The sequence below is a fragment of the Porites lutea genome, chromosome 12 (assembly GCF_958299795.1).
Source record: "Porites lutea chromosome 12, jaPorLute2.1, whole genome shotgun sequence".
NCBI classification, from domain to species: domain Eukaryota; kingdom Metazoa; phylum Cnidaria; class Anthozoa; order Scleractinia; family Poritidae; genus Porites; species Porites lutea.
The window spans coordinates 8824455-8852132 of record NC_133212.1 but is presented as its reverse complement, the minus strand read 5'-3'; the positions used below and the strand labels follow the sequence as shown (position 1 = coordinate 8852132).

Below are 27678 nucleotides of genomic sequence, written 5' to 3'. Positions count from 1 at the left end.
ATTCAAAATATATTTTGTACAAAAAAATCGTGTAGAATTTACAAATGAAAACTCAAAATAGTTTTGTTTGATATAAGCTTTATTATGAACATGTGGAAACAAATGACACAAATATAATATGTATTTTGTACACTTTTTAAACTAACAGGTATTGAGTTAAGATTGATTTTTTTACAAGTTACAAATTATCAAAATTTGTCTTGGACATAGCTAAGAATAATTAATGGTATTATTACATTAAAATTATATTTTTTTACACAAGGAAATGTCCATTTTTGGATATAATCCAATTAGAAAATTACTAATGTAACCTTGAAAAACCTCTTTTTCTTGATGGCTCTTCACTTCATGAGTAAGTTTGTTACCAGACTAAATCTGCAGAGTAACTCCAACTTGTTACTTCTTTTATCCGCAATAAATATCAACTTTTCTTGATAACTTAACAAAGTTTGCACGTCTGCTTACACTACGTGCACAATTGTACATGTGCAAATGTGACTGTATATTTTATACAAATTTGATTTCATGAAAATCAGCCAAGATTAAGCCAGCTAAACATAAGAAATTTTTATTTTTGCTATTTCTCACATAATTTCTACTTGGGTGTCGGGTATGCTTCTGCTGTATGCCAAGACCTTGTAGATGTACACTGTACCCCTCAAAATTTGTCAAAAAATGTTCAAGACAAAATGAAGTGCAAATTTCAAGTTTTAAGGCTCTCAAAAACCGGCCTTACATTTTAGTACTTGTATCACTGATAACCCCCTACCCCTCCACCGCATCCTCCAGTTCCTACAGTGCATTGTTATTGATCATCATTGTCAGTTGTCATCTGGACATCAGTTAAGCAACCAGGCCTGCCTTCAAGACCTGTTCTATTTGAAGTAGACTGGGTACAAGGCACTCTGAACACACCACCACCACCCTATGGAAAATTAAAAAAGACTTTCTCAATGAAAAAATTCACACGTATTTATTTTGAGCACACAGACAGCATCCCTTGTTAGGCTGAAATTGGACAACAGCTTCAAGGATCTTAAAAATCTTTGAGGCACCCATGAACAAACAGTTTTACCAGCATTCTGCATCCTGCTTGGCTGAGTAACGATATTCAGGCCTCGTCTACACGTATCCGTTTTTGTTTAAAACGGAGATTTTCTCCTCCAATTTGGGCTTCTGGTGAAAACGATTCAAAAAAACAACAACGGATACGTCTGGACGGGGCTTCAGTGCTGATCAGATAATGGGAACAGTACAAAGAAAAGTGGAAAGGAAAAAGCAGTGAGTTGTGGGGTTAGGGAGATATTTAAAGACGAACACTCGTCCTTAGTGAGTTAGGACGTGACGTCACCCGGTAAGCAATCCCTAGCCTTCCATCCATTCGCTCGCTCGGATAGCGAGATTTGTTTTGGTGACGAGCCTATCGTGTTACAAAAAAATTAGTTAGCCAGTTTCAGCCGTCTCCGCAATCTGGACACCTGGGATATACATGGTAAAAGTACAAGTAATTATCACGGTGACTGTGGGTTTATACATGCCTTTCTAACTGAGTGAGAGGTGAAGACAGTAATGCAGCTAACGCCATCACTCCTTCTTCACTTAACAGTGTGAGAAAACCTTTCTCTTCCACGACTCGTCCAACGGCTTTTGAAACATCCTCATTGCTAGAGATGAAAACGAGAAAAGCTTAAATAGACCTTTTTAGCATAGCGCGAACGGGGAATGATAGGACGGAAAAAACAGAAAAAGTTAACTTGAGCATAGTTAATTGAGTGGAATGGTTATGAAACCCGTCAGACTCCTTTGTTATATGTTTTTGTGGACCTGAAAGTGCACAACATTCAAAAGAATTCCTATCATTTTGATTGTATTGACCCATAAAAACAGTGCATTAATTTGTTCCGTAACAATTTGCCAACAGAAAACAAAGGATTGTGCACTTTCAGGGTGCTTCCAACATAAACTGCAGCACTGTTGTTTTTATCATTGATGTTTGCCGCTTTTCATAACCAGTCTCCTCTAATAACTATGACTTGAGCGAGGTTCACGTTTACGCGCAACCTTTCATACATTTCATTTACGCTCGTACGCACGTAAAAATTTCGTTACAGTGGAAATATCCACCTTGAGTCGACCAGCCGAAATTCAGAAAACTCAAACAAAGCCCCAAGGAAATAACATGTGTTACTGCCCTCAAGGCCAGAAATAATCCAGGCAACCATTGTTTTTAGCAAGAAGAAGCAATTTCATGTTCTAAATGCTTTTAAAACTTACCTGACCTGGAGCACGCTATCTGATTCGTTTATCATATCCAGGAAATTGGAATCTAAGGCCATAAAATAAAGTTTTTTTAGAAAAGAAGCAAATATACGAAATAGTGAGATATGTACAGGATAGAGCACAACAACGAAATTTGTAAAACCACAAAAAATTCAGGGGCATGGTTAAAGGGACTGTGTCACGGCTGTCTTGTTCATTTTGCCAATACGTGTCCTTTATGTGCTATGGAACTTCATGCTAGCAACGAAATTTACCTGTAAATGACAAAATTACAGCTTCTGCCAAATATGCCTTAAACGTTAAAAAACAACGAAAGTGAACCTTGAAAAACTGTTACTAAAGTTTTCAACTTCAATCCGTTTTAATATATAATCTTCAAATATGTGCATCTGTACCTTCTTTTGAATTCGCCTTGTTATTTATTCCTTCTTTTAATGTCTTGAGCGTTTATTTTTATGATTTCATGAATTGGGTGGAAGTTTTTACCGTTTTAATTTTGCTAAATACCGTGGCTTAGCCCTTTTATGGGTAGTTGAGGTGTTTATGTGCTTAAGGTTTAATATGGTAACTATGAATAAAAAGAAGCAATACACATCTTACCCGTACTCTCTGTATGCTCTTTGTCCTGCATGTGGACTCCCTGGTAATATAAAATATCTATGAATGTACGAGGGAGATGATGTTGAGCCGGAGCGTTTTTAACTATAACAACCGGGGGCCGAGGGGCTCCCATATAAATTCGAGTCCTTAATTTTAAAGGAGACCAATCTAGGCGTGGTTCAGGTTTTACTTTACAAACATATTTCAACACAGTATGACGGCGTTCGCTCTTGTTATCATTCATCAGCCTCGCACTCAGGCCAGTTCGCGCTATCCGAGTCACTAGAAGAGGCTTGGAACCGAGCGCGAATTTTCCTCGGCGAATTTTCCCGACAACCTTGACAGGTGACGTCACATCCGAAATCGCCGAGGACGACTGGGAACGAGGCTGACCATTCGCCACTTTAGAAACGAGAAGGGAACTGGTACCGAAATAGTAACAGTTCCAGAAGCCTTTGCGAAAGTTAACTCGCCCCAGTTTCCGGCACTCTTTTCTAACATGGGGAATTATCATTATCATTATTTTTATGGATATGACTTGACGCACATGTATGAAAATTAGGACGATTTAAACACCCCAGAACACTACGGAAAGCCTAGCAATAAAAGGTGAAACAAGCAAACAGAAATGCTGTACTCTCTTTTCTGTAAATATTACAGCAAGGAGCCCAAAAAGGTGTGACCTTCTTTAATTAACTCGCATTCTTTCATGCAGACATTAACCAATCAGAAGTCGAGGACATTTTCTAGCTGGCTTCTGATTGGATTAAATCTGCATGGAAGAATGTGAATAAATCAAAAACGGTCACTCTTTTGAGATCCTTACTGTAAACTGTCTTTCTGCTTGCTTTATTTATTTTGTTCTGTTTGATTCATTTGACGTGTTCTGTTGGGCTCAGGCATGGTTCGTGTTCAGGTTATTAACACACACGGTCCTGAATACCCTAAATAAGACCAAAACTGCGATTAACACCCCAAAGGAAGACGACGTGCATCCCCGTCATTTTTATCTGAGAATCTCCCAAGGAAAACAAAAAAAAGCAGAGTCAGACTTACTATGATTTGCACATGGGGAGATATGCTTTTTATAGAACATTTTAACGCTTTCAGAAGGTTTTTCTCACTTCCAGGGACAAGGATAGCTTGAACGTTGGATCCATATTGTTCTAAAATCTCAAAACCCATGGTACATAAGCCTGCTAACATGGAGGAGCTGTGGTCTCTGTAAAAGAACCGTAGCAAGAAACGAGTTTAAGAATTTGGCTCATGTGTAGTGTAAAGCACGTCAGTGATGTCAGATTGAACCGTGGCCCGTCAAAATCAATGTCCCAAAGCCCCTCCACCCCGGGCCCAAGGCCAGGCTAGCTAAGTGCCGTTAGTTTGTTTTTTTTTTCATGAAGAGTTACTCGGTGTCTTTTGCTCAGAAAGCAGCCTTTAAAAAAGCTTTCCAATTGGGGATATCATGAAGTCATGCCCGACTGCGAGAGCTGTGCGCGGAAGGAGATGCGAGAGAGGTGGTGACTTTGCCGGTAGCGCTCATTTGAAGTTACATATAAAGGGGTCTCCGGAGCCATTACCCAATTTTGTCTCCTGCTGATAAACATTTATAATGAAGCATTGCAAATAGAATGGATTATTCGCGCTTATCATGCTTGAAATTGATAGTATAGTGGGATGGAAGAACTTTCTTCAATCCCAGGGATCGTGTGATTTTTGTTTTTCCGGAGATTTTAAAGGTTTTCTCAGGAAAATGAGTTCTCGAGATTGACAAAACAAATTCAGTTTCGATTCTCACCTTGAGCCCCGTTTTTTCCGTGTTTTTTTTTTTCTGAGCTTTCTGAAAGTTAGATTTCTCCTTCTTTCAAAAAGGCAGCAATAAGAGTATTTTAATAGCAAAGGTTTGTTCAGACAACACTTTCACTGAAAATTAATTTCATTAAATTACAAGCTAATCATTACCTCTCTATATATTCCAGTCTAACTCCCTTGGCAAGTTCTTTGGCGTTCTTTTTTGCCTGAGATGGAAAAAAGACAGAAAATTGAAGAGAGTTGACCATAGAAGATGATTCTCAGATTAAAAAATCCCCGCGCATTCACCAATACACGTTGAAAACTGACACTATTTTGGAATTCGTAATGGCATACATAAGAACAGAACTAAGAGAAAAAATTCATTCCATACCGAACATGTTGACATTTTCAATAGATTCCTTTTATTTGCAACCACTATATCTGGGTCACAGAGGAAAAACGAAAAATAGAAATGGATACTAGAGAAATGTTAGAGAAATATTAGAGTAAAGTCTCCATTGAAAGAAGAAAAACACTATTGGAGACGTAACAATCTCTGGTAGTGACTGCCGCTGGTGTCTTCCATGGGTTTGGTATCAGGTAGGGATGCACCTCGCATAAGTCAGTAGGCTTTGATAGATTATGCTAGCATAATTTTTGGCATAACTCGTCGTCATAAGCATAATTGTCACCTTTTTTTCGAAAAAAGCACTACCAGTATAATTTGCACTTTTGGCTAGTTTTGCAGCTTAAAATTGTCATTTATTTATCGTGCAACGTTTTTGTTTGGCCCGATTTAACCTGCTATCAGGAGGTCCTTCTTCCCTTTTGTTTGGGAGACGAGGGGAAAAAATGAGCATAATTTACAAAGACTAGCATAATTATTGGCATAATTTTAGAAATATACGAGTACTGCTCGTAGCATAATTATGCTACTTTTGCGAACATAATCTATAAAAGCCTACGCATCAGTCGCATAAGTCAGATGAGTCTCTTTCGTGCGAGAGGAGCTGTCGAAACAAAACAATAAAACCGCTTCAATGCTTAGCGACCTCTCTGAATCGAGGACAGAGGGAAAGATTGCTGATTTCTTGTCAGTTTATTGGCAAGTAAAAACATTTATTCACCTCATTTATATCAGCGCCACAACTCACGATAACTCTTCCTGGCTGACTGCACATCTGAGTTTGAATTTTACTTCCGTTTGGAACCACAATGGTCACAGGTACCCCGAGCTTTGGTCCATAATGGAACAACGCTCGGATAAAGGGTCTGCATTCTGTAGCTGTAATAACACCTCGTCTTTGTTGATCCTATCAGCCGAAAATGTACCTTTCATTACAATCGGTATTCTTTATATACAGTTTATTCTCACAAAAAGTAATTCCTCATAGTTTCAAATCACTAGTAAAAACATTCAACTTTCTGTAGACTACAAGCAATCTCTCTTTCTTCTTAGTCCGTCGAGAAAAACGGGCGAGACACAAAAATGACCACGGGAGTGATAAAATTAAAAGACACCCTCGTTTCTTGCATTACTACATCTGAAGAAAAAAGGCGGAACTGCTCGCAGTCTAACTTACAAATTATGCACAGGGAGGGGGAGACCGAAGTGTGGGGGGAGGGTGGGGGGCTTAAGCAGCCTTGCTTTCTGCAAGAATTGCTTTTAATTTTCTTTCTACCGAACAAAGTTAACGTTTTTTTAGAGGAGAGGAGAGGGGAGGGGAGGGAAGGGTAGGGGAGAAGAGGATTGAAGCCCACTCTCTTTAAAACGTGTTGCGCTATCCATGAAAGGAAAATTCAACAAGCAAAATATACCTGTCCAGCTGAATGAACTCAAAAAATCGTAAATTTATAGTATGAGAAAGGATATAGGCATCCTACCTCTGGTAAAACCAAGAGAGAATTTAGCACTGCTCTGTCGTAGTAACTGAGAATAGAAAGAGAGAGAAGATGTGATAAACGGTGAGACGATGCCTCGGTGTAGATTAGTTACAGCATGAAGTGAAGTCAGGAACCGAGCAAAATACCTTCCAGTTGGTGAGAGGTTTTCCTCTTTTAAGGCAACTTCAAGTCCAAAATCATTACCAAAGGAGGTTTTCTGTTTGAAAAAAAAAGCAGACAGTTACAGTTTTTATGGCGAAGTAACTACAGAGAAGGTTCTTATACAGATATTCGACCTTAATTAATGAGGGGATTTTATGGTAACCCGGGGGATCTTGACAACTCCCATTGATACGCCCTTACAGGACGTGGCTGTACAAAGCTAAGTAAAAACAAGGAAGAATAATGGTAAAAAGTAAAAATACTTGCCGTACAAGGTGTAGCCTTAAAATCCTTTTCTATTCTCATTTTGGCCATATATATGTCGGATAAAGGAACTTCTTGGTTTTCTCCTGCCATTATGATAGGCATCTTGACTAAAGAAGAAAGATAAAGAATTAACCAAGAAGTATAAACCTTATCCTCCGCGTTTTTTCATTCTAAGTGTCCTTACTGAGATCTATGTCCAAGGCAGCCTACGAAAACAGACGCACTGAATTTGGTTGTCGCTTCTCTCCGCTGTCTGGTTACTTGTCAGCGGCAGTGGCCACAAGGGATACTTTGCAATACACTTTTTACAAGTACCTTAATTGCGATTGGTTTATCTTCTCTTCTCATGAGGTAAAGCACAGCGAAATATTAAGATGTTTAACATTGGTAGCAGTCTTAACAAACCCAGGCGCGCGAACCGTTACAAATATGACATCACAATTTGACATCACAATGGGAAGAGAGAGATGTCAACCGCCTCTTTACCAGGGTTCTCTGAGAGCGACGTTTGATTTACGATCTATATTTGTATAAATTAGATTGTAAAATAAATAAGAAAGAAAGAACGTCGTCACATAAAAAGCGTGAACCATTAAGAAATTATAACCAAGATGAGAATGGTGGAGTTCGTGTGGATACAGTCAAACGTGGATGAAAGAACTTCCAGTATTTTTGGCGATAATCTACGCGCAGATGTTTTCTACCAAATCTCTTTCCAGAAAGTGCGACGACATTGCCAAAACACCGTTAAAGTCTTATTACGAAAAATTGTAGCACACATAACATACGTCATTTATTGGCGAGAGTAAGAGAGAGATTTCAGAGATTTAGAGTGACGTTTACGGCAAACGTCAGATTCAAGTTGAGAATTTCTCAAAACACAAAAAGTACAGCTAAAAACAGTCCAAAACAATTGTTACAGACAAAACTAACGTGAAGCTACTTATTTGGGGGTAGAAGTAATGAGCAGTAAAGCACAAGTTAAGAGAAAATTGGTCACGTGGTAGAAATTCACGTTTGCGTTTGCCGTTTGCCTTAAACTTGACCCTTTCCGTCATCTCGCGATTCGCACTCGTCTCTCGAGCTTCACGCTCGACTTCGTCTGTTTTCGCGCTTTGCAGTAACAACCGGGGCCTGCATCGCATGCTCTCAAGCATGTTAAAAACATGACACACAGCATAATTTGCACAAATTTGCAAATATGTTCGAACGCATGACCTGATCATGATTTTTCTTAAGTGGGCCGCCGGGATGAGCAAATGATGGGTATAATATCAACATCTGAACATAAATCATCCTTGGGTACACTTTAATTTACATTCCGCATTAATTAAGGCACCATCAGGTACGTGATCAAAGTAAACCCGCAAGGAAATTAAAGGCGTCAAATTATTTCTTCTACGCATGATATCGTTGGAGGAAGTCAGAACTTAAAATTTCATCACATTTATCAGAACAAATATAGGGTGTAGGATCAAAGGAAAAGCCATGCCTTAAAATACTTGAGCTAGAAAAATATACAATTCTAATTTTTTAGTCCCTAGGTCAGTACGTTCCTGTGGTGTTGTTTATTGAGCCTACAATGCAGTAGACTGCAAAACAACCCGTATATTTGTTTAGGGTAAGAACAGGCGCGCAAGCGGTCAGTGGATGGTCTGGAGTAGAGGTGAGAAAAATCACGCCGGTGCTTCGCTACTTGCAAAATCGATTTTGAGTCTGTAGTTTGCAGATAAAGTTTCGTGAAATGTGTAACCATTATAATGAAATATAACCAATCGGCAGTATTTTTTTCTTGTTCTGTTTACTATTCCGTATAAGGTGATTATAACTAATTATGACTCTGTCTGTCAAATCCTATTCGAGGCCAGAAGTTTTTGTGGTAAGCTGTACAAGGTAGTCATAAAACTTTTCTCACACTCGCAAACAAAGCCTATGAAAAGAATAAGATCAGAAACATGACATTCCTACCTGATCGTCTCTCCTTTATTTTTTTACCAGAGCCGATGTAAAGTTTTTCCATTTCAAAAGCACAGGTAGTAGCTATAGTCCCAGACATCGCGGAGAAAGTTTTGACTCCGGTCCTTGTTCCTTGGCTACCCCAATCTTACACCTCAGTTCAACTGTGCCTTCGCGGATTCTGGAAACAGTTTTAAATTAGTGATTATTTAATAATCAATGCTATGTCACGCCCCCTCTCACCAAATAGGTTGCCCGCAGGCTAAGCCCCTTATCGTCAACTTTACTAACACGATTCTAAGCTTTCAGCTTAATTGCAGAATGAATGTCAGCTAACTAAGGCGTTCATATAGAGAGCAGCGGCTCTCCATTTTCTTCCATATTTTCCACGTTTGTTCCTATTTTTACCGTCCATATCTACTTCTGAGCGCCTGGAACAAGCCACATGGACGGAGAAGAAAGGAATGAGCTGATTTACAAGTCACGTTTCTGGGAGTATTTTCAAAAATAACCATTCTTTGTTTTTTACTCAATCAACTTGTCCGCTACCGCCAAGAGTCGGTTATTTTAGGCGTTTACTAAAAATACTAAATTTTAAATACTAAATTTTACATCTGTTTTACTTGATCCCAAAATTTTTGGATACATCGTAAGCAGGACCAGAGAAATAAAGTTTATTTACCTCTATTCTGTGCTCTCTTGTGATGTGATGAGGTTTTGATCAGACTCTGGAAAATTCAGTGATCATTTAATAACCAATGCGTGGTCACGTCGCCCCCTAATGGATTTCCCACAGGCTATGCACATATGATTCTGAGTTTTGAGCTTAAACTGAACAAAATAAACGTTAGCTACCTAAGGCGTGCAGATAGAGAGAGGTAGGGCTAAAGACAGATTGAAAACTCTTTCCTTAACTTTCTCATAGTCTCCTCGTTTTGCCCTAATCGTACCTTCTGAACGCCTAGAACAGACCACATGGAGGCAAAAGAAAACATTGAGCTGATTGACAAGTCACGTTTCTGGACGTTTTTCAAACTAGTATGAATTGTTGTGTACTCAATCAACTTCCGCTACGGCTCACTGGTTTATTTTCCAGAACTGTTCCGCCGGACGTTTAAAATTGTATACGAGTTTGTAAACGAGAAACTCGTACATTTGATAGCGATGACAACTAATCAGCTGAAAAAAGAAAACGATGCTGTTAAGAAGGCAAGTTCATGAATTTAATCTTGAAGTGTCTACCCTTAAGGAGCAGTCACCAGGATATTTTGCAGTTTTGTGTTAATTCTGAGCTAAACTGCCTAAATTAAACCCCAACACAAAAAAACTCCATTAGAGTTATGAAGAAGATATAAAACAAATTTTATCAGGGAGCACCATTAACCGTAATAACATTTTTGGTGATTTTAGCGGGCTCCGATGCAGGCATAGCTTTAAAACTTGAAGATATTGGCCCAATTGTTTCAAGCGTCAATTCATATCCATCTTTGCCCATTCGTCCGTAGAGACAGACAAAACATAGTCTTAAAAACAAAACTGAGCCACTATTTTCGGAATTTAATTGATCGATGCAAAGACACGTTTTAGCTTTGTGAAAATATACCGTAAGTCCTTTATTAAGTCCCCCGGGGGCGGGGGGGGGGCTTAATTATTTCAAGCCCATTTGAGACGGGGGGCTTATTTGAGAGGGGGGGCCTTATTTAATTTAGGAAAGACGACGGTATCAGTGCTCCATAAAAAAAACTAGAAAACAAAGTGCATGAAAGTGGGGAAGCTCAAGAACAAGAAGGTTGGAGGTTATGCAGCCGAGGAAAAAAATCAAATCCCAGATCAGTCCACACGAAGTTTTACAGTCGTGATTGATAATACAGTCTCTCATTTTTTAGTGAAGAATAATTAGGGGAGGGGAGAGGGGGGAGGGCTTAATAGAGAAAGAAGGCTTATTAACTTTCTTCCCCTGAGAAGGAGGGGGGTTAGACTGATTAGAGGGATGGGGCTTATTTGAAAGGGGGGCGCTTAATAGACGATTTACGGTAGTATAAATAGCATGACATGGCCCCTTTAAAAAATGCTACCAACAATGAGGCAATCGAGGAAAGCCGGCGTCATGTCACGCGGTAGAATAAAGCGAGCAAATGAAGTAAGCCCGATTAAGCCATGAAAATACTGAAATTAATCGATTGAAATTATACAGAAGGTCTTGGGAAAAGTTGAACAGCTAGCGAGCGCCATTAATAGGTCTGAAATCTTCATACAGTTGACGCTCTCGTAAGCGTCCACCTCAGAAATTCGAAAAAGTGGTCATTAGTAGAGCTGGTCGCTTACGAGAGTTCGTTGATAAGTCATAAAGAAAAAAAGCAAAGGAAATTAATGTTTAATGAGTGTCTTTACATCTGATATAGACACGGCTAAACTTAACGTCCAGTTTTTTAGACCAAAATAACTCCCAAGATCTTTATCAACGAACCATTAGCGAAGTGTGCAGTTTCACCAAAGTGTTGATTTATACGAATAGGACTCTGAGTGGTCGCTTATGAGAGCTTAAAAACAAAGGAAAAGTCACAGGTCAAGCGGGGTTTCAAAAAGGTGGTCGTAACTAGAGCTGGTCGCTTACGAGAGTGGTTGCAAGGAGAACTTCTATTGCGGATGTGAGCCTTGACCTCGTTGCTGAGCAGCAAGGGAGAAGAAACCGATTGATTATTTATTCATACTAATTTATTACTTATTTATTTTTTCGCTTGGACCTCTCTTGTGTACGTGTATTTTTCAGTGATGTAAAGACTTCCTGCCCAATCCTGTCTAAGCGTAGCTAGGTCACGTTTGAAAAGTATCTAAGAAGACATCAGCAGAAGTATACCAAGAAAACACAGTGTAAACACATATTTGTTCCCTTTAGCCTCTCTGATTTGGGAACAGGGTATAAAAATCACCATTTCTCTCTTGAACAGAAGCGTAAGCCCCGATAGTCCACTTCTATTTTAAAACCGTCTCGCGTCATCGATCAAAGTTACCTCGCCCCGTGCTCAGCGCAGGATCACGCGACCACGCAATTTCTTTCAAAGATGTCACGCTATAGCTGCAGAGTCGAGCTTCACCTACATTAAATACATTTTTTTAAAGTGTTCTTCAGAAAATCCATGAAATTACTAAAAATCAAAACTTCAGAAACAAGAGAGTGTGCTTTATGAAGTGTATAAAGGTTTTTTTCTTCACAGACTACAGTACGATGATGACACAACGCAAAAATTGGATTCCACGTAAGTGAAAATCGCAACGTTTTTCGTAGAATCCCTCGTAACGGAAGACAGGGTTTCCTTATCTTTGTATGATTTTTAATGTATGTTTTTATTTTGTCAGCATACAAGTGGAAAGCGACAAGCTTCCCTTTTGCATGACGTGACATACGGGTGCCAATATCGTTTGTTTCCTACTTTGGTAATGTACACAGTGGGACGTAAGCATACAATAACCCACGCAATGCAGGTCGACGTTTTGTCTCGAAGATTGGATCTATTAACGCTGCTCTTACGTTGCATAAGAACTATGACATTATTTTTACAAGCCATAGGATAAACATTTAAGTAGAAAATTAGGCAAAGCTCTTTAAAACTCACTTTTATACTAAAACAATCGGCGATCATAACATTTTTCAGAATGTTTATAGCCCAATAAAATAATTACAGGAATAAAACCGTGCCAGGCTGTGGAAACTGTTTGGACGGTTCACTTACTTTGATTCTTCCAATGTAGCTGGATCTCGTACTTTAACACTCGAGTACTAGTTAGCAACTACTGACACATTTAATCAGGCAAACCGACTGCTAACATGACATAGCAATATGGTGAATTACATCCAGTAGTACATAGGTATTAAGTTTCTCAGATTTAACAAAAAGTGCATGTCGATTTTATGGACTATGACGTTACTGAGATAACGTTATCTCATGTCATAATTATATCTAAAAAAACTAAGTTGTAAAATACGCCATATAAGGACATAATTAATGCACCTTATGCGCGCAATCTACTCGTGTCGTTTAAACCTTATAATATGATTAAATTATATATGAAGTTGCAGGTCAGTATGAGCCTATAAATTGTAACATTTTCGTTCATTAGTTTTTCGGGTTGTCATCAGTAAAACAATGTATATTGATTATTATTTCTGCTAGATAGGAGTTTTGTGTATGTTTTCTTCCATATTTAGCCTATAAAATCGATATAAAACAAACGCAAATCAACTGTTAATAATTCAGTTTTATGCAAATTCATCATTGCGCAATTGCCATCATGTTTCAAACTGCCGCGGCTTTTCCTTAAAAGGATGTACTGAGCTCGCTTGGAAGTAAATGATGTCGAAGAAAACCTCAGTCTAAAGTAACTGGATAATTATAAATATAGAATGTTACATCACACTGGGAACATATATATACGAAACTGCAGCAAAGTTGTTATCAAGCTATAGATTTGGAAGAGTTAGCTGTCAAGAAGAAAGATACCGGTAAGGCGCGAAACTAAGACTTGTTTTAAGTTAGTCTTTGGAGTCCATACATTTATCCCGAACAAACGCTCAAGTTCTTGATCAAGTTGCTACAATTGATTAAGTATTTAAAGATTTTTCACTATGTAGTGCTATCGATGTACTCGTTTTCTCCACAAAGTTTGTTTTAAACATCTATATGCAGATTAATTTGGTTGACCGCAACTAATTTTTAACTATTTTGCTTTCAAGGTCTTTTGAAAACTAAAGTCACAATCAACATATCAAAATGGTAAGTAGTTACAGTATTATAATAAAATTGTAGGTGGCCGTTGTTAACTCTTAATTTTTAATATGCCCGACAGAATAGCAGTGTTAGTTTAGTCAAAAATTGAGGTCGTTGTACACTAAACACACCCTCGGCCAGGCTTTTATCATCCATGGAAGTGATTAGGAATGATCAAAGCAATTGTTCTTTATTTGAGGAAGCAGAGTGTGAGCAAATTTTGCTGTAATCTTCGGCTTGGTTACTTGAAACTCATAATGCAACTGAACTTATATTTCAAAAATAGCTCTCCTAGATACCAACTTTGGCCTTCATTTTCTCTCTATTGAACAAAAACGCTTTATTTTTGGAATCTGTGTTCTCCTTTATAGCAGTTCTGATACCTTAAAAGGTTTTTTGGATTATTAATTTTATTTTTATGCTCTCTTGATACAGTCTATGTCAGGGGTCCAAGTCGATGCTAAAATCAACGGTTTGTTTAATGACATGAAGATGAGAAGCAAACACAAGTTTGCATTCTTTAAAATTGAAGGAAAGAAGAAAATTGTTGCTGACGTGTGTGGTGATCCATGCAAAACAGAAACAAAAGAAGAAGATGAAGCACAGTTTAATAGAATGAAGGAGCAACTCACCAATGAGCCACGATATATTTTGTATGATTTTGGATTTATGAAGAAGGATGGCAGGAAAGTTAATAAGTTGGCATTCATCTTTTGGTGAGTAAGGCTGTCTTTGTATTTTTTATTAATTGGTGACAGGGCATAAAATTTTCCTTTAGTTTCAAGACATTTTAGGCTGGATTTTAATGCATGTAGCTCGACAGAGTCAAAGTTGTAAGAACATTTTATTTCATTAACCTGGTGAAAATCAAAGACTTGATTTGAGTCGTAAGCGGAATTATAAGTGCAACAGAATCGGTAGCCTGCGTGTCAGGCGTTTGAAAGAAAATGGGAAGGGAATTCCGGCCGCTCGAGAAGCGCGAAAGGCGCGCGAGTGAAGTGTATGGTCTTTTTCGTTTTTCACATCTACCAGAGGGATGTAAAAATAATTATTTGATACCTTAATTAATGATACCTTAATCCAATTGGTTGAAGTCAACATCATGCCATTGGGGACTTCTTACCGGTCATAAAACCGCTTGAAACTTACTTTTATCGCGGCTTTTTTTACAGATCCTCAAACTCGTTTCATAAACTCGGCACGCGTCCTTGTAAATTTCCTCCTTCAGTTTAGCTACAAACGGCGTCAAACCCGGGCCACTTTGGTGGAAAATGAGTGCTCTCTCCACGGCGCCTTCCTTGCTCCCTGAATTGATGTATTATTAATCAAAGTGCAATCATTAAGAGATTATTAAATAAAAAAAGTGGCCGGTTACAGGCTCTCAGATAGTAAGGATGATGCGTAAGTGTAAGGCACGCGAAAATATAAGCGCTCGATCTGGGAAAAATGGTCGGCGCCGCCCTTCCTCTCCCCAGTCTCCTCTTGTCAGTTTATTTTCGTGTTTGCGCTTTCTCAATTTTGCCGACCCGACTATCTCGGAGCCTTGAACGGGCTAATAAAAACGGTCTTTAGGTTTAGTTTGTATGATAAAGTACACCTTTATTGCCTGGTTCTCATTTCTACTTAGAGACTGTTCATATGAGGTGAGCCAGCTTGGTTAGCAAGACTGGCCTGCTTTACTGGGCTGGTTCGGCTCGTGCCTTGTTTCCTTACAAAATCGTTGTTGTGTTTATAAGAGAAGACCGGCTGACCCACTTGCTGAGATCTTCCTTCGACGAACCAAGATCTCGGCAAGCGGGCCGAGCCAACCGGTTAACTGGGCTGGCTCATCTTATCTCCCTCTTTTGTTTCAGGTGTGACGAAAATGCAAAGATTGGAGACAAAATGATATACGCATCTTCAAAAGACACCATCAAAAAGTCCTTTACTGGTTTATCACTAGAATTCCAAGCAAACGATGGGGGTGATTTGGATTACACAACTTTAAGAGAGGAAGTGGAAACTAGAAACGCTTAGATAGCATACATCAGAACTCGCCACTCAATATTTTTTTACAACTTTTCCTTTTTGTATAATCTGCCGTGTACGTTTTAGATGACAAGAAATATCAATAACTGCATGCAATCTGACTGTATTTTATACCTGTTATCTCTGATCGCCTATTGAATTTAACAATGGTGGATGGCCATTTTGTAGATAGAATTATTTAAAACCTTTAAATACCTAGAAGTGAATCTTGTGACACCTTAACTTGGTATTCGCGAGAAGTAAATTTCGAAGTAAACAGTGTTTTTCTTCCTGGCATATTTTGTTGTCTTGAAAACAATCATTTCACAAATAGTTACAGGTCGTTTCGATACACGTTGACTTGGTCGAGGTGTAAGTGGCTTCACGTGCTTGACTTAAAGAACGAAGGATACTTACCTCAAATGTTTTCTTGTCCACGCGCAAACTCAGTATACGTGAAGAGATCAAAATTTTTGTGTAATTTCAGTGCTTCGGGGGTGATTTGAAACGACTCTGTATCAAATCGACCGGTTTCCTCACAAACATACAAACATACCATCTAAAATTGAGGTAAATACAAACTGAACAGGTTGTTTGTTACCCTGCAAGCAGTGGTCTCTCCACTTCGGACGCTACGCTACGAAGGGAGAGTAACGCTTCATAGCGTAGCGTCAACCACAGGTTGCAGGCTAGTTGTAAGTATTTCTTGACTTGTGAACTCTCGCGTATGATATGTTCCAGTGAACCATTCAGGACATTTCAAGACCTCTGAGCTCAAAAATCACTGAATGATTAATAGTGACTTTCTGAGAATAAGGTGCGATAGTCCAAAGCGAGCTAGTAAGTCTTTACGGTCTTTGCCACCACTTTTGTGTCAAGACAAGATTAAAATTCGACAAGTTTGGTCTGAGATGATGGTTTGAGTTCTGGAATGAAGGTTTGCCAACCTTATTTAAAGCAGAAGGATAGTTCCAAAACCAAACAATTTCTTCAAGGGGTTTGGCACCGAAGAGGTGTGTCTCTTTACTTCGGGGAAAGGGGAAAGAGGAACAAGCAAGGAGGAACGATAATTGAAAATCGGATGAAAACAGAGAAAGGGTATGTATTGTAGGGCTGGCTACACTGTAGGGTCCCATTTTTCATTTCCACCTCCCCGTTCTATGGTTAAGTAACCTCCAAGGGAGGAGTCCTCTTCGTTCGAAGGACATTTTGCAAGTAGAATTATTCTTGCTTGGAAGAGGCCATTTTGTACCTTGGGAATCTGAGGGTTTTTCTGCGTGCAGCGTTTGCCGCGAAATGCTTCGTCGGTCACGGGCCCACGCCACGGCTGTAAAGGCTTGACACTAAAAACCGCGCATGAAAAGCCCCTGGCACCCAGGGTGGCCATTACTCTCTGACGTCATAGATTTCACGATGTTGCCCGCTAAAAGATTTTGTCGGGAAACAGTTTCACTTTTACAAGTCATGTGACCTCGAGGTAACCAATGAGAGCGCGCGCTGTTGGCAAAAAAATTCCAGCTATATGACAATGCGACATAACCACTTGTTAGGTCGTAGTGCTTATGTCGTTCTACTACTGGTGTGAACACGGCTCAACTTCGAGTCTGTGCTTTTACATACCAGTACCTGGCTCTTAAGGTGGTTTTTAGGTTTCAGTCCGTGGATTCAGATGAAGCTCAGCGAGCAGCGTGAAAGTTTTTGTAAGTGAAGAGCAAAGAAGAGTGCGAAATACAGTACAGGACAGAAGAGCGCAAGCTCATTTTTTGCGTTGCGACTTTCACTGCAACCGAAGGACTTCGAGAAATTCTAATTACCTCCATTAAATTGATTTTATTCTCGGTGAAAACGGTCTGATCAGGCTTCATTTTAATTATAGCTCAAGATTTCAGGGCTGACTTGCTTTACAGAGGTAACTTTAATCCAGGTATTACATGAATCGAGGCAGCTCGAAGCCGCCATGTATACAGAAAGATTGAAAGCAGTGCACGTGAGCGGTACGTTTACCCGCTGTCCAGTTGCTGGCCTGAATCGCCAGAGCTGGTCGCTTACGAGAGTGGTTGCAAGGAGAACTTCCATTGCAGCAAGCGAGAATAAACCGATATATAATTTATTGATATGATTATTTCTCCACACTAATTTATTACTTATTTATTTATTCGCTGGACCTCTCTTGTGTACGTGTATTTTTCAGTGATGTAAAGACTTCCTGCCCAAATTAGGGAGATCTACCACGTTTCCTGTCTAAGCGTAGCTAGGTCACGTTTGAAAAGTATCTAAGACACCAGCAGAAGTATACACATCCTCGGACACCCAGGGGCAGTCAGTCGGGCCGGCGGAAGAAAAGGCGCGACGAAAATTTTCAAGCACGGGCGGAAGAGCCCCTGGGTACCGACTCTCACCGGACCATTTCCAAACGGTCAAGCGAATGCTGCCCCCTGATTGGGCACAAAAAATGCTTTGTATTATTGTGCCCAATCGGCGAACAGTTTCTCCTAAGTTTTTTTCGTGAGTTCGTACACGACGGCTATGATCTCGCCACAGTTGCCCGGTTCGTTCACCAAGCTTTCCTAACCAGACAAAGGAACTACCGATGAGTCGAAAAACGTTTCGGATGTTATCAGCAGGAGAAATTCGAATTGCACTGACAACATTCTGTTTCTGACGGATCATAGTGTGTCGCAAATAATAGGAAGTTTAAGATGCGGCGGCAACAAGAGATCAAAAAAAGCAATAGCTTGACAAGGCAAAACAACAACTTTGCACGTGCACTCACCCTTTGTTGTACATTTCTTTGCCGTCACTGCACGACTACAACGTGAAAATAGGGCCATTTATACGAGGAAAAATAAGACACGTCTTAAATAAGACGCGAACTTTCCGTATAAACGGCACATTTCGTCTAAAATAAGACGCGGCTTAGCTAAGACGCGTCTTATTAGATAAGACATGATGGTATAAATGGTACAGTTCGCGTCCTATTTAAGACGCGTCCTATGTAAGACCCGTCTGATTTTTCCTTGTATAAATGGCCCTAATGTCTAGTTTCACGTTTTGTGAAGGACGAAAACAAGCAATGAAATTTTCTTTCTCTTTATGAACTTGGATATGGTTGATAGAAATTCAGCTCCAGAAGAGTGCGTTGCATTTGACAAAGTAAGCGAGTTGGAATAATCACGATAGACACTGAAAAAAATGTGAATTCACTTTTCAAGCGACGTTTTCATGGCTGTCAGCTGTTGTGGCATGTTAAACTCCCTAATATTTACGAAGACGTGATCGATGCAGGCGTGAATACCTGTTGTAAGCTCAAGCTTGTATTTTCGGAAATGCGTCTTTAGTTTTCAGGTAGACAGTATTTTGAAATGGAGAGTTTATATGAAACTGAAAGTTTCCTGACTGCGTGCATTTCTTTGGTGCATGAGCCAGACAAGCCGTGATCGAGTCAATAGCCGTGATGTACGAACTCACAAAAAGAACTCAGGAGATGCTGTTCGCCGATTGGGCACAATAATGCAAAACATTTTTTGTGCCCAATCAGGAGCCACTATTCGCTTGACCGTTTTGAAATGGTCTGGTGAGAGTCGGTACCCAGAGGCTCTTCCGCTCGTGCTTGAAAACTTTAATTCGTCGCGCCTTTTCTCCCGGCGGCCCGACTCACTGCCCCTGGGTCTCCGAGGATGAAGTATACCAAGAAAACACAGTGTAAACACATATGTGTTCCCTTTAGCCTCTCTGGCTTGGGAACAGGGTATAAAAATCACCATTCCTCTCTTGAACAGAAGCGCAAGCCCCGATAGTCCACTTCTATTTAAAACCGTCTCGCAACATCGATCAAAGTTACCTCGCCCTATGCTCCTGTTAATCACGCGATCACGCAATTTCTTTCAAAAATGTCACGCTATGGCTACAGAGTCGAACTTCACTTACATTCAATACATCTTTTTAAAGTGTTCTTCGGAAAATCCATGAAATTACTAAAAATCAAAACTTCAGAAACAAGAGAGTGTGCTTTATGAAGTGTATAAAGGTTTTTTTAAACTACAGTCCGATGATAACACAACGCAAAAATTGGATTCCACGTAAGTGAAAATCGCAACGTTTTTGGTAGAATCCCTCTTAACGGAATACAGGGTATCCTTATCTTTGTATGATTTTTAATGTACGCTTTTATTTTGTCAGCATACAAGTGGAAAGCGACAAGCTTCCCTTTTGCATGACGTGACATACGGGTGCCAATATCGTTTGTTTCCTACTTTGGAAATGTACACAGTGGGACGCAATTTATCATTGCATGGGAGCATACAATAACCCACGCAATGCAGGTCGACGTTCTGTCTCGAAGATCGGATCTATTAAAAGCTTGTTCTTACGTTGCATAAGAACTATGACATCATTTTTACAAGCCATAGGATAAACATTTAAGTAGAAAATTAGGCAAAGCTCTATAAAACTCCCTTTATTAAAACAATCAGCGATCATAACATTTTTCAGAATGTTTATAGTCTAATATTATAATTACGGGAATAAATTGTGCGAGGCTGTGGAAAATGTTTGGACATGCAGTTCACTTACTTTGATTCTTCAAATGTAGCTGGATCTTGTACTTTAACCTCGAATACTAGATAGCAGCTACTGACACATTTAATCAGGCAAACCGACTGCTAACATGACATAGCAATATCGTGAATTGTATCCAGTATATAGGTATTAAATTTCTCAGATTTAACACTGTGAAAAAGTGCATGTCGATTTTGTAGACTATGACGTTACCAAGAAAACGTTATCTAATGTCATTATTATTTAAAAAAATCTAATTTGTCTAATACGCCATATAAGGACATTATACACCTTATGCGGGCAATCTACTCGTGTACTTCAAACGTTTATAATTATATGAACGAGTTGCTAGTCAGTATAAGCCTGTATATTTCAACATTTTCTTTCATTAGTTTTTCGGGTTGTCTTCGGTAAAAAAGGAATATTGATTATTATTTCTGCTAGACAGGAGTTTAGTGCATCTTTAGTTCCATGTCTATGCTATAAAACAAACGCGGATCAACTGTTAATAATTCAGTTTTATGCAAATTCATATCATTGCGTAATTTCCATTATTTTTCAAACTGTCTTTTCCTTAAAAGGATGTACTGAGCTCGCTTTGAAGTAAATGATGTCGAAGAAAACCCACAGTCTAGAGCAACTGGATAATTATAAATATAGAATGTTACATCACATTGGGAACATATATATACGAAACTGCAGCAAAGTTGTTATCAAGCTATAGATTTGGAAGAGTTAGCTGTCAAGAAGAAAGATACCGGTAAGGCGTGAAACTAAGACTTGTTTTAAGTTAGTTTTTGGAGTCCATGCATTTATCCCGAACGAACGCTCAAGTTCTTGATCAAGTTGCTACAGTTGATTAAGTTTTTTAAAGATTTTGAGTATGAAGTACTAACGATGTACACCGTTTCTCCACAAAGTTTATTTTAAACATCTATATGCAGATTAATTTGGTTGACCGCAACTAATTTTTAACTATTTTGCTTTAAAGGTCTTTGAAAACTAAAGTCACTATCAACAATCACAATGGTAAGTAGTTACTGACAGTATTATGATAAAATTGTAGGTGGCCGTTGTTACCTCTTTATTTTAAAAATGCCCGACAGAATAGCAGTGTTATTTTTAGTAAAAAATTGAGGTCGTTGTACACTAAACACACCCTCGGCCAGGCTTTTCAGCCATGAGAGTGATTAGGAATAATCAAAGCAATTTTTTTTTATTTGAGGAAGCAGAATGTAAGCAAAATTTTGCTGTACTTCCCCTTGCTTAATTGGAACTCATAATGTAATAATCAATATTTCAAAAATAGCTCTCCTACATACCAACTTTGGCCTTCATTTTCTCTCTATTGAACAAAAAAGCTTCATTTTTTGGAATCTGTGTTCTCCTTTATAGCAGTTCTGATACCTGAAAAAGGTTTTTTAGATTATTAATCTTATTTTTGTGTTCTCTTGATACAGCCTATGTCAGGGGTCCAAGTCGATGCTAAAATCAACGGTCTGTTTAATGACATGAAGATGAGAAGCAAACACAAGTTTGCATTCTTTAAAATTGAAGGAAAGAAGAAAATTGTTGCTGACGTGTGTGGTGATCCATGCAAAACAGAAACAAAAGAAGAAGATGAAGAACAGTTTAATAGAATGAAGGAACAACTCAGCAATGAGCCACGATATATTTTGTATGATTTTGGATTTATGAAGAAGGATGGCAGGCGAGTTAATAAGCTGGCATTCATCTTTTGGTGAGTGAGACTGTCTCTGTATTTTTATTAATTGGTGACCGGGCATAAAATTTTCCTTTAGTTTCAAGACATTTTACAGGTGTTTTAAGCTGGATTTTAATGCATGCAGCTCGAAAGAGTCAAAGTTGTAAGACGTTTTATTTCATTAACCTGGTGAAAATCAAAGACTTTATTTGAGTCGTACGGGGTTATAAGTAAAACAGAATCGGTGGCCTACGTGTCAGGCGTTTGAAAGAAAATGGGAAGGGAATTCCGGCCGCTCGAGAAGCGCGAAAGGCGCGCGAGTGGAGTATATGGTCTTTTTCGTTATTCACATCGACCAGAGAGATGCAAAAATAATTATTTGATTTTAATTAATGATACCTTAATCCAATTGGTTGAAGTCAACATCATGCTATTGGGGACTTCTTACTGGTGATAAAAGCGCTTGAAACTTACTTTTATCGCGGCTTTTTTTACAGATCCTTAAACTCGTTTCATAAACTCGGCACGCGTCGTTGCAAATTTCCTCCTTCAGTTTAGCTATAAACGGCGTCGAACTCAGGCCACTTTGGTGGAAGGTGAATGCTCTCTCCACGGCGCCTCCCTTGCTCCCTGAATCGACGTATTATTAATCAACGTGCACTCATCAAGAGATAATTTATTAAAAAAGTAGCCTATTCCAGGCTCTCAGATAGTAGGGAAGTGTATTAAAGGCAGCGAAAATATAAGCACGCGATCTGGGAAAAGAAGGCGGTGCCGCCCTTCCACTCTCCAGTCTCCTCAGTATATTTCTCCTCCTCAGTATATTTTCGTGTTAGCGCTTTCTCCATTTCCCTGACCCGACTATCTCGGAGCCTTGAACGGGCTAATAAAAACGGTCTTTAGGTTTTAGTTTGTATGATAAAGTACACCCTTATTGCCTGGTTCTCATTTCTACTTAGAGACTGTTCACATGAGGTGAGCCAGCTTGGTTAGCAAGACTGGCCTTCTTTACCAGGCTGGTTCGGCTCGTTCCTTGTTTCCTTACAAAATCGGTGTTGTGTTTACATGAGAAGACCGGCTGGCGCACTTGCTGAGATCTTCCTTGGAGGAACCAAGATCTCGGCAAGCGCAGTCGAGCCAACCGGTTAACTCGGCTGGCTCACCTTATCTCCCTCTTTTGTTTCAGGTGTGACGAAAATGCAAAGATTGGAGACAAAATGATATACGCATCTTCAAAAGACACCATCAAAAAGTCCTTCACTGGTTTATCACTGGAATTCCAAGCAAACGATGAGGGTGATTTGGATTACACAACTTTAAGTGAGGAAGTGGAAACTAGAAACGCTTAGATAGCATACATCAGAACACGACACTCAAGCTTTTTTACAACTTTTCCTTTTTGTGTTTGTATAATCTGCCGTTTAAGTTTTAGATGACAAGAAATATCAATAACTGCATGCAATCTGACTTCATTTTATACCTGTTATCTCTGACCGCCTATTGAATTTAACAATGGTGGGAGGCCATTTTGTAGATAGAATTATTTAAAACCTTTAAATACCTGGAAGGAAGCGAATGTTTTGACACCTTAACTTTGTATTCGGAAGTAAATTTGTAGTAAACAGTGTTTTTCTTCCTGGCATATTTTGTTGTCTTGAAAACAATCATTTCACAAATAGTAACAGGTCGTTTCGATACATATTTACCGCTTGGTCGAGGTGTAAATAGTTTCACATGCTTGGCTTAAAGAACGAAGAATACTCACCTCAAATGCTTTCTTGTCCACGCGTAAACTCGGTATACTTGAAGAGATCAAAACTTCATTTTTGTGTAATTTCAGTGCTTCGGGGGCGAATTGAAACGACTCTGTATCGAATCGACCGGTTTCCTCACAAACATACCATCTAAAATTGAGGTAAATACAAACTGAACAGGTTTTTTGTTACCCTGCGAGCAGTGGTTTCTCCAGTTCAGACGCTATGCTACGAAGCGAGAGTAACGCTTTGTAACGTAGCTTCCGGACTGGGAAACCACTGTTTGCAGGGTAGTTGTAAGTATTCTTGACTTGTGAACTCTCGCGTATGATATGTTCCAGTGAACCACTCAGGACATTTCAAGACCTCTGAGCTCAAAAATCACTGAATGATTAATAGTGACTTTCTGAGAATAAGGTGCGATAGTCCATTTTTGTGTCAAGACTAGATTAAAATTCGACAGTTTTGGTCTGAGATGATGTTTCGAGTTCTGGAATGAAGGTTTGCCAACCTTATTTAGAGCAGAAGGATAGTTCCAAAACCAAGCAATTTCTTCAAGGGGTTTGGCACCGAAGAGGTGTGTCTCTTTACTTCGGGGAAAGGGGAAAGAGGAACAAGCAAGGAGGAACGATAATTGAAAATCGGATGAAAACAGAGAAAGGGTATGTATTATAGGGCTGGCTACACTGTAGGGTCCCATTTTTTCATTTCCAACTCCCCGTTCCTCGATTTAGTAACCTCCAAGGGAGGAGTCCTCTTCGTTCGAAGGACATTTTGCAAGTAGACTTATCCTTGGAATCGGCCATTTTGTACCTTGGGAATCAGAGGTTTTCCTGCTTGCTGCGTTTGCAGCCAGATGTTTCGTCGGTCACGGGCCTACGCCACGGCTATAAAGGCTTGACACCAAAATCGGCGCATGAAAAGCCTCTGGCCATTACTCTCTGACGTCATAGAATTTGTGATGCTGCCCGCTTAAATTTTTGGCTGGAAACAGTTTCACTGTTAGAAGTCATGTGACCTCGAGGTAACCAATGAGAGCGCGCGCTGTTAGCAAAAAAAAATTCCAGCTATATCACAGTACGACATAACGACTTGTTAGGTCGTAGTGCTTATGTCGTTCTATTACTAGTGTGAACACGGCTCAACATTGAGTCTGTGCGTTTACATACCAGTATCTTGCTCCTAAGGTGGTTTTTAGGTTTCAGTTCGTGGATTCAGATGGAGCTCAGCGAGCAGCGCGAAAATTCTTATAAGTGAAGAGCAAAGAAGAGTGCGAAGTACGGTACAGGACAGAAGAGCGCAAGCTCATTTTTTGCGCTTCGACTTTCACTACAACCGAGGGACTTCGAGAAATTCTAATTACCACCATTAAATTGATTTTATTCTCGGTGAAAACGGTCTGATCAGGCTTCATTTTCATTATAGCTCAAGATTTCAGGACTGATTTGCTTTACAGAGGTAACTTTAATCCAGGTACTGCATGAATCGAGGCAGCTCGAAGCCGCCATGTATACAGAAAGATTGAAAGCAGTGCACATGAGCAGTACGTTTACCCGCTGTCCAGTTGCTGGCCTGGATCGCCAGAGCTGGTCGCTTACGAGAGTGGTTGCAAGGAGAACTTCCATTGTATGTGAGCAGCAAGCGAGAATAAACCGATATATAATTTATTTATATGATTATTTCTCCATACTAATTTATTAGTGATTCATTTATTCGCTGGACCTCTCTTGTGTACGTGTATTTTTCAGTGATGTAAAGACTTCCTGCCCAAATTAGGGAGATCTACAACGTTTCCTGTCTAAGCGAAACTTTGTGTTCTCCTTTAAAGCACGTCTGATACCTTAATAAGTCTTTTTTTAGATTATTAATTTATTTTTATGTTTTCTTGATACAGTCTATGTCAGGGGTCCAAGTCGATGCTAAAATCAACGGTTTGTTTAATGACATGAAGATGAGAAGCAAACACAAGTTTGCATTCTTTAAAATTGAAGGAAAGAAGAAAATTGTTGCTGACGTGTGTGGTGATCCATGCAAAACAGAAACAAAAGAAGAAGATGAAGCACAGTTTAATAGAATGAAGGAGCAACTCACCAATGAGCCACGATATATTTTGTATGATTTTCAATTTATGAAGAAGGATGGCAGGAAAGTTAATAAGTTGGCATTCATCTTTTGGTGAGTGAGACTGTCTTTGTATTTTTATTATTTGGTGATAGGGCATAAAATTTTCCTTCAGCTTCAAGACATTTTAGGCTGGATTTTAATACATGTAGCTCGACAGAGTCAAAATTGTAGAACATTTTATTTCTATCATTAACCTGGTGAAAATCAAAGACTTGATTTGAGTCGTAAGCGGAGTTATAAGTGAAACATATCGGTAGCCTACGTGTCAGGCGTTTGAAAAGAAATGGAAAGGGAATTCCGGACGCTCGAGAAGCGCGAAAGGCGCGCGAGTGGAGTATATAGTCTTCTTCGTTATTCACATCTACCAGAGAGATGTAAAAAGTAATGATTTAGTACCTTAATTAATGATACCTTATTTCGATTGGTTGAAGTCAACATCACGCTGTTTGGGACTTCGTACTGGTGAAAAACCGCTGGAAACTTACTTTTATCGCGGCCTTCTTACAGACCCTTAGCTCGTTTCATAAACTCGGCACGCGTCGTTGCAATTTAGCTACAAACGGCGTCGAACCCGGGCCACTTTGGTGGAAAATGAGTGCTCTCTCCACGGCGCCTTCCTTGCTCCCTGAATTGATGTATGATTAATCAAAGTGCAATCATCAAGAGATTATTAAATAAAAAAAGTGGCCGGTTACAGGCTCTCAGATAGTAAGGATGATGCGTAAGTGTAAGGCACCCGAAAATATAAGCGCTCGATCTGGGAAAAATGGTCGGCGCCGCCCTTCCTCTCCCCAGTCTCCTCCCGTCAGTTTATTTTCGTGTTTGCGCTTCCTCAATTTTGCTGACCTGACTATCTCGGAGCCTTGAACGGGCTAATAAAAACGGTCTTTAGGTTTAGTTTGTATGATAAAGTACACCTTTATTGCCTGGTTCTCATTTCTACTTAGAGACTGTTCATATGACGTGAGCCAGCTTGGTTAGCTAGACTGGCCTGCTTTACCGGGCTGGTTCGGCTCGTGCCTTGTTTCCTTACAAAATCGTTGTTGTGTTTATAAGAGAAGACCGGCTGACCCACTTGCTGAGATCTTCCTTCGAGGAACCAAGATCTCGGCAAGCGCGGCCGAGCCAACCGGTTAACTGGGCTGGCTCATCTTATCTCCCTCTTTTGTTTCAGGTGTGACGAAAATGCAAAGATTGGAGACAAAATGATATACGCATCTTCAAAAGACACCATCAAAAAGTGCTTCACTGGTTTATCACTGGAATTCCAAGCAAACGATGGGGGTGACTTGGATTACACAACTTTAAGAGAGGAAGTGGAAACTAGAAACGCTTAGATAGCATGCACCAGAACACGACACCCAAGCTTTTTTACAACTTTTCCTTTTTGTTTTTGTATAATCTGCCGTTTAAGTTTTAGATGACAAGAAATATCGATACCTGCATGCAATCTGACTTCATTTTATACCTGTTATCTCTGACCGCCTATTGAATTTAACAATGGTGGGAGGCCATTTTGTAGATAGAATTATTTAAAACCTTTAAATACCTGGAAGGAAGCGAATGTTTTGACACCTTAACTTTGTATTCGGAAGTAAATTTGTAGTAAACAGTGTTTTTCTTCCTGGCATATTTTGTTGTCTTGAAAACAATCATTTCACAAATAGTGACAGGTCGTTTCGATATATATTTACCGCTTGGTCGAGGTGTAAATAGTTTCACGTGCTTGGCTTAAATTAAAGAACGAAGAATACTCACCTCAAATGCTTTCTTGTCCACGCGTAAACTCAGTATACTTGAAAAGATCAAAATTCTTGTGTACTTT

The 27678-nt window shown here is 39.4% G+C and overlaps 3 protein-coding genes across 4 annotated transcripts; 2 read left to right on the top strand and 1 right to left on the bottom strand.

Annotated features, from left to right (window-relative positions):
* Nucleotides 1-100: 100 nt before the first annotated feature.
* Nucleotides 101-20601, bottom strand: LOC140921269 (uncharacterized). Its single transcript, XM_073371255.1, has 13 exons — nt 20286-20601; nt 9623-9771; nt 8953-9121; nt 6985-7091; nt 6702-6772; nt 6556-6601; nt 5799-5984; nt 4840-4895; nt 3937-4102; nt 2881-2920; nt 2275-2326; nt 1539-1664; nt 101-925 (listed from the first exon to the last, which is right to left on the bottom strand). The coding sequence occupies exons 3-13, from the start codon at nt 9038-9040 to the stop codon at nt 844-846; spliced, it is 1020 nt and encodes a 339-aa protein (XP_073227356.1). The 5' UTR covers nt 9041-9121; nt 9623-9771; nt 20286-20601; the 3' UTR covers nt 101-843.
* On the top strand, nt 12040-16008 carry LOC140921270 (uncharacterized). The gene is made up of 5 exons (XM_073371256.1): nt 12040-12197; nt 12298-13441; nt 13673-13712; nt 14142-14422; nt 15560-16008. Exons 3-5 carry the CDS (start codon nt 13710-13712, stop codon nt 15720-15722), a joined length of 447 nt encoding a protein of 148 aa, XP_073227357.1. The 5' UTR covers nt 12040-12197; nt 12298-13441; nt 13673-13709; the 3' UTR covers nt 15723-16008.
* LOC140921271 (actophorin-like) lies at nt 19624-27483 on the top strand. Of its 2 annotated transcripts, none has more exons than XM_073371257.1 (5): nt 19624-19792; nt 20852-21030; nt 21262-21299; nt 25624-25904; nt 27028-27483. In XM_073371257.1, exons 3-5 carry the CDS (start codon nt 21297-21299, stop codon nt 27188-27190), a joined length of 447 nt encoding a protein of 148 aa, XP_073227358.1. In that variant the 5' UTR covers nt 19624-19792; nt 20852-21030; nt 21262-21296; the 3' UTR covers nt 27191-27483. The 2 variants fall into 2 exon arrangements, with proteins under 2 accessions (XP_073227358.1, XP_073227359.1); XM_073371258.1 differs by lacking the exons at nt 25624-25904; nt 27028-27483 and adding exons at nt 21731-22011; nt 23162-23617.
* The last annotated feature ends 195 nt before the right edge of the window (nt 27484-27678 follow it).